The sequence below is a fragment of the Nestor notabilis genome, unplaced genomic scaffold (assembly GCF_000696875.1).
Source record: "Nestor notabilis isolate BGI_N333 unplaced genomic scaffold, ASM69687v1 scaffold6577, whole genome shotgun sequence".
Taxonomy (NCBI): Eukaryota; Metazoa; Chordata; class Aves; order Psittaciformes; family Psittacidae; genus Nestor; species Nestor notabilis.
Genome location: NW_009937729.1, coordinates 22,707 through 36,521, shown reverse-complemented (window position 1 = coordinate 36,521; position 13,815 = coordinate 22,707). Strand labels below are relative to the sequence as shown.

General features: G+C 41.5%; 1 protein-coding gene across 1 annotated transcript in view; it reads right to left on the bottom strand.

Moving 5' to 3' along the window:
- CLASP1 (cytoplasmic linker associated protein 1) overlaps window positions 1-13,815 on the bottom strand; it is a gene marked incomplete at its 5' end in the record, with an annotated part of 127,845 nt that overhangs the window by 92,202 nt on the left and 21,828 nt on the right. Inside the window, 2 exons of the mRNA XM_010018970.1 lie at window positions 551-624; window positions 1,571-1,723. Coding sequence (XP_010017272.1) covers window positions 551-624; window positions 1,571-1,723 — 227 coding nt within the window. The remainder of the gene's footprint in view (window positions 1-550; window positions 625-1,570; window positions 1,724-13,815) is intronic.

The following is a 13,815-nucleotide window of genomic DNA, read 5'->3' as shown; positions in this document are numbered from 1 at the left end:
CATTCCTGCAGCTACTAGTGGCTGTATTAGTAAAGACCTACAGAAGATCAAGAGTGGATACATGTGCTGTTCCCCATAAATAAAGTCCTGGTGAAAGAGAGAGGATACATGACATGGCTCAGCTAAATCTATCACTGTCCAGTTGTCACACTCACAATAGCAGCAATCCTAGAGACACAGGTCACCTTTATTGCTTTCAGTTCCCAGATGGTACAGATAAAATGTAGAGAGGCTTCTGTTGACTTAAGTTTTTGTTCAACCAAACTGCACTGCGCAGCATGTACATCCAGTTCCAGCCCCATACGTGCTCCTGTGATACCTTTTATCACAACCTTCCTACTTCCATTCCCACTTCTGAGGGTTTCACACAAACTATTGGCAGATACCATCATTTAAAGCTTACCTCCCTCCAACTTCTAACTTGCCTTCCCCTTAAAGAAGATTTGTCAACATCACAAGGAAGCACAATTTGTCAGTGATTAAGACTAGAACCTGTATTCATCTTCAGATTTTTAGTACTGTGTGTTTTTTAACATGTAATTCTACTTACCTGAACCGTTGGGACATCTTCAAATGCCTTAATAAAGTCTTCTTCATCCACAGCACCTGCTCCCTCTTTGGCTGCTGACATACAAATGAAAAAGCCTTTTCAATCTTCTTATCAACAAGAGAATCAATTAAGAAACCACCAGCTATCAAGACACTTAATAACAAGAAAGTTCACAATCCATGCAGTCTCAGAGTGCTGCAGATGTAATGAAAGCAGAGACAGGGAAATTCAATGCCAGGCACAGACTAGACAGTCACCGCATCCTTCAACTCCTAGGCACAGAGGGCACATTAGGGAAGTCATTACAGTAGTCACTCACAGGGGACATAGTGTGAAAGATGAAAGAGAATATTTACTTTAATTATACAGGAGATTTTATTTTAAAGGATTTAATCCTTTCTATAATAGATGAAGGTGCAGATCTGACAGGTGCACAAACAGACAAATGATAAGACAGACAAAGTGTCTCTGGAATACTAATCAGATTGGAGACTATCTGATACAGGGAACTTTCCCATTTCTCTAGGTCACATGTAGAATTATAATCACATGTGGAATTATTGCTCACATTCAGAATTACCACTCAGTTTTCTTTTTGCACCTTCATTATCAGCAATGCCCAAAGGTCTTAGAAGAAAGCCAGTGGGTCAGTTTTAGATTGCATGGGCTAAAGTTTAGCGTGCAGTCATAAACAGCCTCAGTTCAGCTGAAGAGTTGCAGCTACAAAGGCAAAAATCTACACACAGCAACATTGACATGATTTACTCGTAGCCCTCAGTGCCCAACTGCAGAGGTCTAACCTTCCAGAAATGCAAAGCATATTACAGGGATGTGGGAACTGCTTGGAGATTCATCCTACCAAAGTTCAACCACGGCATGCAGACAACACACACAATGATTTCACAAGGAAAAATTTGTTACTGGATCCTGGGGGCCAGACTGGAAGTCCTTGCATAAGCTCAAGTATGAACACTATAAATACTTCACATACAGGTCAATTTATATATGCTATCAGCTTACTTGAGGACTTGGAGCCCAGAGGTGCAGACCCAAGTCTGCGGGTAGTCCCCATCCCAACTCTGCGTGAGTTTGCAGGGGCCTTTGAAGATGTAGAGGAGCTAGCTGAGGAAGGTCTGTTCCCATCCACGGAGTCTTCATCATCAAAAATTTTATCTGCCAAAAAAAGCACACTCAGCTTGAAGTCTGAAGATGCAAAGGGATATCCCAAAGAACATGCCCATGCAACAGCAAATATGCTGCATGTTCAGGTCTGCTCTGCCATTAGAAATAGCTATTCACGAATGACCCTCAGGCCACTGAACCCAATCCTTGCTACTGAAGCCACTGTATAAACTTTTTTAATGAATACATTAGACAAAAAGAATAAACTTCAAATCTACAGCAGAAAGATGCAAGCCACAGGTAACACTTGGGGTGTCTACAGTCTATGTCAGATGTTTATGTCTCTGAGAGCTATTTTGCCATGGGCTGTAGTGAAACCAAGACCATGAGCAAATCCAAGATCAACATTTGCAGGGATCAGACAGCACAGGCTGCCCAGTCACACCCTGCTAACAGCCTGCACCAGACTGAAAATACAGGGTAACCCAGGAAAGATGCATGGCAACACACATGCTTTTGATAAACTACAGAGCATTTATCACAGAACCCATTCAGAGCTATAAATCCATTTTATTCTTTTAAATGATCACCAGAGACTCTTTACAAGTAAACAGAAAAAGTTACCTCAAATTCATAAAACCAAATACAAGATGTATTAAAACTTATTGAACCTTCTGTGTACATCCAAAGGGAACTGCAGCCTCTATCTCTAAACACGAACATAAATTATCTTAAAATGAATTACAGTCACTTTGATTCTCAGTGAAAGTCACTTCAATTCCAAAGGAGTGCTTATATTGCAGTTTTACTCAGATTAGCTAATTCACTTTAGAAACCAGCCTTAGGTTGAAAGGTGACAGTGTGTTTGGACAGCTGATAGAGATGGTGCGCATTATTTATTGAGACCAGAAAGCCACCTCGGCCCCCATCACTTAGCTTCTCCACACTAATGCTTCATTCAAGATTTGAGTCCTGCTTCATGTCCATCCTTCTTCCAACAGTCCAAGGTATGAACCCACTCTCCACCTGTTCAGAAACATTCCCTTTGCAAAATTTCACTCAGTAAAAACTCAAGCAAGTGCTTTAATCCATCCCTATTCAAGAAAGCACCTGGGAACATATAGTAACAAATAAAGGCTACTAGTTAGACACTAATTAATGAATTTCAATACACGTTCAGCTTTCCAAAAGTAAGAAAATAAACTGGTAATACTATAGGCATATCCTAGGGAAGACAAAAAGAACAGAAAGCAAAGCCTGTAATGTCCTCAGCCCAGTAGTCTTAAGGAGTTTTCCTTGCCCAAAGTGGTACTGGCTTATTAGCAGCTGGACACGGGAGAACCATCACAGCATCTAAAAACCTAAACACCACATTTCCAAGGTGCACACTTGCACATAATACCAACACTCTAATCAAAGCACAGAAATGGTGGGTAGACAGCAGCATCCAACAAAGTAAGAAAGGAGGCCAAGAATCTCTCTCTCTCTCCCCTTAATTTTGATGTTTTGATGTTCAGGAAATCTTAGAATATGAGAAAGGGCTGGGGCGGGGGGAGGAGATGGACGACAAAACCCAAACCCAAACCAAAAAACATCTCGAGCAAAGGGGCACCATAATAACAGGTGATTGGGACTGTTCAAAAGTGAACATATGAATTTTAACAGCAACAAATTTAAAGTTACACAGCTGAGAAGAACATAAGCCACAATTAGGATGTTGGGCTCTCTTTAACACAGTGGTGTAGTAGCCCTAGGGCAGCCACGGAGAACATGCGATCCTCCCTACTGACACCGGTCATGTTCTGACATACTTAATTCAAAAATAATTTGAAAACAGTTCATGAGAATGATTAAAGGATTGGAGAATAGGCTTGTAATTCAATTAAATGAAAATTCACTGCAGGAGGCTGTTTAGCCTGGCCAGATTCTTAACAAGTTTCTTTATTATATTCTGTGTTAATGCAGCAACTCAAGATTTATTATAGTTTTCTAGTGTGATTTATTGTTTCTCACCTAACAGAAAAATATACAACAAGGCCACTGGCTGGAGCTTAAAAACAAATTAAATTCTGAATTACCTTGGTTTTTAATTCCCTCTCCTTTTTTTTCAACCCCTTTTCATTTTTTGCAATAATCACAGGACTGACTCTCTGCAAGGCTAGGAGGCGTGTCACCCAGCAAATCCTACCACAGCCAGTTCTTAAAAAGCAAGACAGATTTTGTTTGGTTTTGTTGTTCCCCCCACAGGTACAGTCTATTTCAAATAGGATTTACTTCAAAAACCTTATTTGGTGAGAACTGCATGGAAGGTCATGGCAGATCAAAATAGACTTTTAAATATACAACCTCTGAAGCCTCTAGGAAGTGATGCCAAAAGACTTGCACAGATCTTGAATACAGAAACTTCTGGGTAAAATATGCCCCAATTGCATTTATTTCAAAAACTTCTACATAGATACTAAGCAAATGATTGCCATATATATATTTTACCAGTCAAGAGAAAGTCAGTCATATTCAAAACAAAAGATATGTTACTACTTCAAAACTACTTTCATCTGGTAATTAAAGTCTCCATCAGCTGCATTTCAGGCTATCTAGATGCAGTCTTAGTTAACTCACTTCCTCTTGGTATTTGCATTTTTAAAGCCTCATCCCTTTGAAAGGAGCAGAGGGTGTGGTTTGCTATTTCATATAATAAATCTTAAAAATTATAAAAACAGATATTAAAAGGATCACACCCCTGTAGCATTTTACTTATTAAACTATTTAAAATGAGCTTTTTTGCGCATTAGAAAAAGAAAAAAAACCACCAAACACTCAAAAAAACCCTCATCCAGCCCACAGTTCTGTGTGTGTTTGAATTACAATCACATGTTCCTGTTCATTAAGTCTACAAACTAAGCATTACATATTTATCAAATCAGAATATCCCTTCAATAACCAAACAGCATTTTCACATCCAAGCAGTGCAGAATGACAGCGCCACGTTCAGAACTGTACACCAAGTCTTCCAGCAGCACGTGTGCAGGACAGAAAGAGAAACAAAGAACTGAAAGAAACCTGAACATGGGAGTACAGAAAATAAGAGAAAAGCAAGCTACTACACATTATCATTAAAAAGCCTTTTTTAGTCCCCATTCATTGGCTCCTGTTCACAATAATCATTTGAACTAGGATCATATTTTTTTGCAAATCACGAGGTGGTAAATTCATCATGGGTGTAACTCTCGACTTCAGCAGAGGTGCACTGATGCAAAATCAGTGCCATGTTCTAACACTAAATAACCATTGATATTCTCACATCCCAAGACCCCCCCAAATGCTCATTTATAAGGGCTATACAGTACTCTCTGTCAGACATGCCCTTATAAAAGAGGCCTTTGTCTGCTCACTGCTCTGCTGTCTCAGAGAAACATAGAACACTATTTGCTTTACATTTCTCAATTCCTTTACATTATTTAAGAAGAAAATAAAATTGCTTACAAGTACATATCCTTCTGCAAATAAGCTTCCTCAACATTCCTTCATATTTTCCATAGCGTGCCCAGATGTAACAGTGCTTCACAGAGTGCTGCGGCTTTCAGTCCAGAACATAATCAATCTCTGCCCCTTGTATTCATTAAGCATGCTGTCTTCACACGTGGATTTAAACAGCTATGGCTTCAGTCCTCTCTCTACAACTGTAGCTCTGCAGGATTCTCATCAACACCCATTTCAGCCCAGAAAACTTCAGTTCACTTCTAGGAAGTAATTTCCCACTAGCAAGGGGAACCTGGGACAAACAATCCAGGATGAAGACAAGCTGAGTCTGCCTGGCTGGGCTGGCTTGCACTAGGAACCAGCCTGACTTTATCCCCTGGGAAGTGCTAACAGGAGCATCTCAACAGCTGTCATCGTTTGTCCATGACAAATAAATTCAGTCATTATTCATTTTAAAATGTAACCCCTTCAGGTCTGGGCAAGGTGTAAAATGGGGAGAAGAGGACGTACTAGCTGCTGTTCAGGAAACACAGTGAACATGGGCCAGCATTTCTCCTGCCTGAACCGTCAGCCTGGGACCTTTTAAAGCAAAGTAATTGAGTCTCAAATTTCCTGTCTGCTGAAAGGAGATGCTTTCTGGCTTTTAAAAAATTTTGACATGTCAGATTCAAATCTTTTAGTCATTTGTCTGTAAGCTTTAGAGAAGATAAATACTCTGTAGTGACTACAGATTAGGAAATAAAACTTATGTTCATGTCTGTTCCTAATGAAGATGCCCTGCTTCTGGTCTTCAGGTCCAACTCTGCTAAGTACTGAATTTGCTCTCATCCTGCTGTGCCCATTTATCACATGTCCCACCTCCAAGTGTCAGTGCAGCTGAAGTATGCAAGACAAATACTTGCAAGTATCAGCTGCATCTCTCTCAGGAGAATTTCCCTTTCAAGTGAAGAAGGTGGATGGCACCAGAGGAACCTGCCTTCCCACCCACCTCATGGTGTCTACAGACACACAGCAGCTAAAGCTAACACACATTTCACCGCATCAGAACCCCATGCTCAACCCCTGCTAGGTGGGCAAAGCCCAACTCCCTGAAGGTCTGAGAGCCCCCTGTAAAAGCCAAGAACACACACTAGCAAACCCACCAATGTCAAAAAAAAACAGGGTATGCTCCTCCTTCTTTTTGCCAGACCTGGCTCCACCTGCACTGGTCAGTGTTCTTGAGACAGACACCCCCTGGACAATTTAGCTTACGCCTTTCCCCAAGGCCAGTGTCTGGCACCCCTCTCTGCAGCTGTGAGTGCCATACAACACAAGGCACAGTTCACTCCGCTCTGTGCGTGTCCCAGCAGTGTCCAAGCAAGACAGCTTCAGCTGAGGTTACATGCCTCTTTCCATTAGCACACACCTAACTCATGCATGGCTTAGCTGCAAGGCTGCCTAACTAACAGGTATTGTGTAGGTTTCTCCAGGAAAACAAGGTTATGAACCCACTAAAGATAAAGGGACGCGTATATACTCCTCAGCAGGATTAAATGTTTAAAACCAAAGCAGTCACAGTCACAAGCAGAAGTACTCAGGCACAGCACGTCATTAGGGTTTCTTGCTCAGCCATCTCCCACAGTTTCCCAGCTGCTCTCTCCTGGCCCCAGTGGCAGCCTCTCCTTCCCCACCCTCCACACCAGGCATAGTGTTTTGAGCCTTTAAAACACCACCCACTTGGGCTCAGTGACCCCAGTCAGCCCCCCAGTGCCACGTCCAGGACCAGTCCTCTCAGGTTGACCCAGCCACCAGTTCCAGCCCATCCCTGCTGCCACCTTCCGGCACTATTCAATAAACTATGTCATCATTCTTCACAATTGGCTTTGAAGTGGATTCCCAAAAACCTGACCTCAGCAGGGATCCCAGCAGGAGCTGACCAGACTGAGCAAACCACAGCAATGATTGTGGCTGCAAGGGTATGCATACCACCATTACCTTGGCTTCTTCCTCCTGTATATAGCCCTATTTATAGGCTACATAACTGCGCATGGGAGTTCGTCTTCTGAATAAGAATTCTACTGTGTAAATCTAGGCAACATATTTATGACCATAATAAATACAATAAGCAATACAGCTGCCATCAGCCCCAGGTAAGGTGGTACTTAGAGACCCAAGCCAAGGATGTCGTACCAGGTAAGTGGGCAAATGCTTTTTACTTTAATAATCCTTCCAATACCCACATGCTTTTCTTTAATCCAAAATGTTTCAATTTTCCTTCCTTCAGTAGGAAAGGTGACACTCATCACCTTGGCTGCTGCCTCATTCTGTCTAACTACGACCTAATGAGGCTGCTTGTAACCCACCAGGTCTCCAATTGCTATCACAAAATGAAAGAACATTCCTGAAAGAAGTAACACTTGGAAAATTTTTTTCTGCTCCAAATACATCATGTTTACATGGGCAGGTATTCTGACCTGCATCCTGATCAGTCCCAAGCAAATGGGTACAGCAATTGCAGAGTACTGGTGTCGCCAGCCCTCTGTAAGCAGAAAAAAAAGAAAAAGGCAGTAGTAGCAATAATAAACAAAGCACGTTTCTGTTAGTGAGGAATCCTGTATTTATTATACCAATTCCAGTATGATAAAGTTAACTGGGGAAATTGAGGTACCTGCTGACCTGACTACATCCAACACTAAACTAGGCAGACACAATTTGCATATGGAAAGTAAAGTCCAACTTTTACCTGAGAGAACAAGCAACGGCCCTGGTAACATTCAAAATCTGCTCTCAAGGACTGGCCTGGTAAGTCAGACAAAATATTTCTGCAGAAGACTAATCTGGAATCATACAATTAATGACTGATTCAAGTTACTTTTCTGAGGGATATTATAATTTTCAATCCTGGAATCAGATGGCTCCAATTTAAGGTGATCCATGATGACTTCAGGGAATCATAAGAACAAGAGCCTTAAGGACTTGAAAACAAGAGACAAATAAAAAGGATTCAATATTTATTAGCCTGTTTGCTTCAAACCATGATTTTAAAACCCTAAAGTTGGCAGTATTAATGTCATCATATTAACAAGCCACAGCATGCACTTACATGCATTAATACAACTAAAAACTCAAAGTGCTTTTAAGAAATTTCTATTCATGAAATTGATACACCTGAAAATGGAAAATTTTAAGAGTTAGTGAAAATGTCATTCAGACAGTTTCCAGCAATATGAAAGTCTCCACTAGCTTTAAGTAGACTTAAAAAAGAGGTGGTACAAAGATTCCACATTCTTACAAGCTTTGTAAAATTAAGTAGCTATTTCATTGTCTCCTATTGCTGATACCGAGTGAAAGAGCTACAGCTCAAAAAGCAAAAAGAATTAACAAAAACACCAAAAGCTGGGATAAATCCATAAAAGTATCCAGGATTTCTTAGTTTCACTAATTCCTTCAGTAGAGTTCATACAGGCACCTAAACAAGAATCAACCCCCATGTGCTAGGAGCTGCACAGACAGAGCCTTCACCCCACCTTGATTAAAAAAATAAATAAAAATTGAGACAGACACAGACATGCACACAAGGGAAAAAATAAATAAATAAATAAATAAGAAGAGATAGGGATCTTTTTTCTCAAAGTCATCCTTGAAACACAATATTCCCACAGTGCCCTTTCCAGCCAGCCATACAGCTTTCACCAGACCTCAAGATCATCAGGAAATCCACAATGCATACCTCAAAAACACACCCACCCCAAAAGCCCACATGCTTACATAAAGCTGCAATTTAAAGAGCAAAACCAGCTTTTCCCTACCCCACACTTCCCCCTCTGGTCACACAGAGGTTTGTTATTAGGCCTTGCAGGGCGCCCGCCCAACATTCATAGCCAGGCTGTCCATACAATTATGTCCCAACGCAGCCTTCCACAAACACACCGACTATCTCAGAGTTTATTAAACACTCTACAAGAGGATGTTTTTGCTGTGTTTCAGTGCCACAGCTTTCCCTGCTGGCTTGGGGGTGCTGTCCCTCTTTTGTTCTGGGCCCCTGAAAATACCCTTTGAATCGCACTGGGTAGAAACGTGCCAGCAGCAGCCCTAAGCACAGACACTACTCTGCCCTCACAGCACTCTCGTTAGCATAATCTTCACAGATAAAACCACAAAGTGGGTCACATACCCTGAGCCCTAGAGATACCAATCAATAAGAAAAGCTATTTATACAGGATGGGGCACTGGGATCTTTCAGAGTCAGAAAATACCCTTTTCCCAAACTACAGGAATTAGCGGCCTTATTGCAGGACTGGTATAGCTGCAAGAAAGCATTCCTTCATTCCTGAACAGCAGGTAAAGCACACTGGTGTTCATTTTAATATTAATCCTGTGTGCTGCACATTGCCAGTGTTTCTCCTCAGCTCTACTAAAGTTTAATTATTCAGGCAAATAATTATATAAAAGAAAGCTAATTCTTCTGCCTTTGTTCACAAGTCAGCAAAACTCAATTCTGCAGAAGCACAAGGAGCTCCCTCCCTCAGGCACCGTCTCCGAAAGCACACGTGGCAGGGATGAGTCAGGATGAAGAGCAAATAATTAACCTTCCCCCTCCTTGTCCTCACCTCCAGGTTTTAGTCAGCTCTCTCCACTTGCTGGAAATCTTACAGCAACAGCATGGACCCCCTGTGCTTGCAGTGAGCCCCTGCTCTGTCAGAAATTCAAACGGCAAAACGGCCAGTAGCATCACCCATCCACACAACACCCAACACCCCAGGCAACAGCTTTCTTTGCCTGGGTCTTCGGTCAGCCTTGCACAGTACTTGATCTAAAACTGATCTGTGTCATTAAAAGGCACAGCCATTCAATAGCAGCAAGAAGTATTCATTAGGACTTTGACATGTGAGCAAACTGAAACAGAGTTGCTGAAGCACATTCTCAAGCGCCTGAAGACTTCAGGGCATTGACAGAATCTGGATTCTGCTCCATTCCGAAATATACGGCTTTTTTCTAAATTATTTTTATTCCCTCCTACTAAGGGTGCAAGTACTGTCCCAAATACTTTCTTATCTTCCAAATATTATCTTCAGAACTGGTTTATGCATAATCAAAAAAGGGCATCTGCAAAATGGCTCAGACATTTGCAAATAGCTCAAAAAGAATAAAAAATCACATCACAAGGTATTAGAAAAAGCTGTTTTAATTTAGTTGTCCTTGACAGGTTGCTTGAAGTTTAGCCACACTTGAAATTGAGTTCTCTGTATTTTGCAAAGTTGGTAGGTATCCAGTAGTGCTACAGGGAACCTGCTACAGAAGACGGTGCCAAACCGAGCTCCCAGGGAGACATCTGCTGGCAGTGGCTTGGGTTTATTTGCCAAAACCCATGTGAAACAGATACCTGCAGAATTGATAGGTGAAGTTTTGTCTTACCTGGACTGCCTATATCCTATATAAATAGTGAAGTAAGAGGCACACCAGGAATCTGCAGCCCTTAAATGGACAGATGCTTTTTACCCACGAAGGAAAGGAGCACTGCATGAAGAATGGATGGGGTACCTCCAGCTCCACAGACCAGGTTCAGGTTTCCAGCTATTAGCACCATCTGTTGCCATGACATCACAGGAAGAGACTTCTCCAGCCCACACTCCCAGCTGGCATTCCCTGGACAAATCCCTCTGCCTACTCAGGTAATTATCATCCCCTAGATGCTGACTGCCCTAACACGCATCATTGTCAGCAAAAGGAAATTGCATTTTATATTGCTATCACTTAGTGTGTCCTGAAGGGCTGCTCATGTCCTGCACATGCAGCACACCAAGGTGTAAAGCATGGACAGCTAGCATGCAGAGCCGTATGAGGAAGGAAAGAGCATCCTGACATTTTTAGGACAAAGCATTGTAACAAGACGACCAAAAGCATTTACTGCCTCAAGTTACACACAGCACATTCAGGGGGCAGAAATGCTGCAGCGGATCCCACTTCCAGCCACCACAGAACGTCCTTCCCAGTGCAAAGTCTGCTACTGCAGGCAACTCCTACAGCAGAAAGCTCCCTAGAAATATTTTTTTTATCCCTAGAGATAAAAATGTCAAACTGCAGCCTTGTTCGATTTCAGGACAGGGCTCAGGACAGCTGGGTCGGTGAAGTTAAGCCAATAAGATGTGTTGGAGGGATCTGGGAAAGCTGTAGCACTGGGCCTGTCACAGGCATTCATTTAGGTGCATTTACAATCAGTAACATGGGCAACATGTTGCCCAGCACTTTGCATTTGCCAGGTATAATGCTCCTATGAGATGCTGCAGCATCCTAAACTTTCCAAGCAGCCCCCTCTGAGCCAATAAACACAACATATGCAGTTATTCCTGAATGCTGAAGGAAAAAACAAGCGTGTCAGCCTATGTCTCCTATATAGCCACAGAAAACAGGAGCCAGGGCTTCTGTCCAAAGGCGTTCATCTGCCCAGTTAAAAGCTAATGCAACGACATAGGTACTACAGCTGCAAAAACTGTCTCGTGCTACATACATTACACATCAACAACTCCCACCCAGAATGCCTGGCCTGATGCTTAATTAATATACTTTAATTAGATAACCATTTAAAATACTGTGAAATACTCTATGGAGCAATAACCATGAGAATGTCTAAAACTGTAGGTGGTTGAGACAAAACAACAACCATGTAAGGAAAACTAGGGAACAATGGGCCAACATGCATCTTGAGAAAGATTATCAACTACTACAACAGATATGACCAGCATGACGACCAGGAATTTGTACTATAAATGCTTCATCTTCAAAGATGCATATTGCTACAGACTGTGAAGACACATAATACAAGCAAAGTGTACAGACAACTTTTGTTTATTTAAAAATAATTCAAAGTTGGATTTTACGACCAAGGCCATGCTCTATCTACATATGGTTACCAAAAAATGGTTTGAGACACTTATAACAGAAAACATGCCTGGCAATAACTTCAGGAGCTCCTGGGACAATTGCTACGTGGTTAAAGAGTTGGCTGTACGTTCTCCAGAGCATCCACTGCAGCTGTTAGCAAGGAAAAGGAATAGGGAACCTGACTTGACGCTGACTTTTGCTCTGATGTATTTTGTAGTACTGACTGGCTGCATCGGCACTTTCCTGGTGTACTAAAAAAGTGAAAGTTTCTGCTGAGTCCTAACTAAGAAAACAAGCACTCAGAGCAGCCTTATCCCACCACCTCCTCAATTCAACTCTATGTGACCAAGCAGAGCCTAGCTTTGACAAGCTGTGTGCACATAGGGTCTTACAAACCATACTTCTGCAACATTATGCCAATGCCAAAGTCAGCAGACAGTGCCAGCTTTCGTAACGTCTATGTAAGCACAGTCAACTATAACCAGAGCTTAGATCAGCAACCCGTTACAGCTGGTGAGAAATATCTATTCCCACATCACACTTGTTTAGGTAGGTATGGGCAGAGAGAAGCAATGGCTTGCCGACAATCAAGCCCACTTCATTTATTCTCTTTTGAGACATGAGGGATAAAACCCCAGTAACTGAACAGCTAGCATTTTACATTTCCCAGGCTCATTGTAAAAAAAGCAGTGAAACCGCATTCAAGATTAAGTGACTTCAATGGTAGCTTTGAAACTGTTGGGTTTGGCTTAAAACAAAACAAAAAAAAAAACCAACACCCCACCATTTCGGACTCTAATGACTGGTTTGAAAACGCACCCGACCTCAGAGCAGCAAGACATGTTTTACCTTTAGTGAAAAAATGCTTGCTCGGTAACTTTTAAAATGGGTTTTCAATAACGATTACTTCAAATAATACTTTGCACAGCTTTCTTTGTGTATGATTGAGATAGAATTAGTTCCATTTTTTTTGACACAGTGGAAACCGGCAAAATACACATGAGGATGCTGACTCCAGGTCATGCAGAAAATTCAGAATCAGGGCAGATGCCAGAAGATGTAGCGTATAATATTTCCTTTATTTAATCACTGTCACACTAGGCTAAATTCTACTTCCAGCTCTATACATGGAGGATGGAGGTGAATGCAGGAGCATACAGAACTTGACCTGATTATTTTTAGATACCAATATCTCAGATTTCCTTCAATGCAGTTTCAAATTAGAATGGAAAGGTTTTAGTACACCAAATAGTGGCCTACTCAACTGACACTTTGGTACAGTATATGATTTCTATATGGTTGCATAATAATCTAAAAGAATCTAGTTCATACTTAATATGGTTTCAAATATAAGCACAGTCTGAATTCCTGATCTACAAATGGAAAGCTCCAATTCCTGAGACACATCAGTTTCTTGGACCTTCTTCACCTATTGAGGAAGCTGCATTTTAAGCAAACCATTGCCTCAAGGAAAGAAAGTCATGGGAAAAAGGCTCCAAAGCCCAAAATGTGTCACAGCTTATAAAATATTAACAGTCACCATGACTTCTGTTTTCCCAAAGCTTGTTTCCACCCTACATACACAACCCCTTTAAACAACAGATCTGAGCAACTTCATCCACATTCCTTCTTCATAAACAAACATCATTATTAGTTACAGCAAATAAAGCAGTCATGTTCGGGGAGGACGAATACAAAGATAGAATCAAGACATTGCTGCAACTTTCACTCCTTTTGTCATTAATGACTTTAGACTACTAATTGTGATATTCATGTATTTCAGAGGCAATGTGAAACCCTGT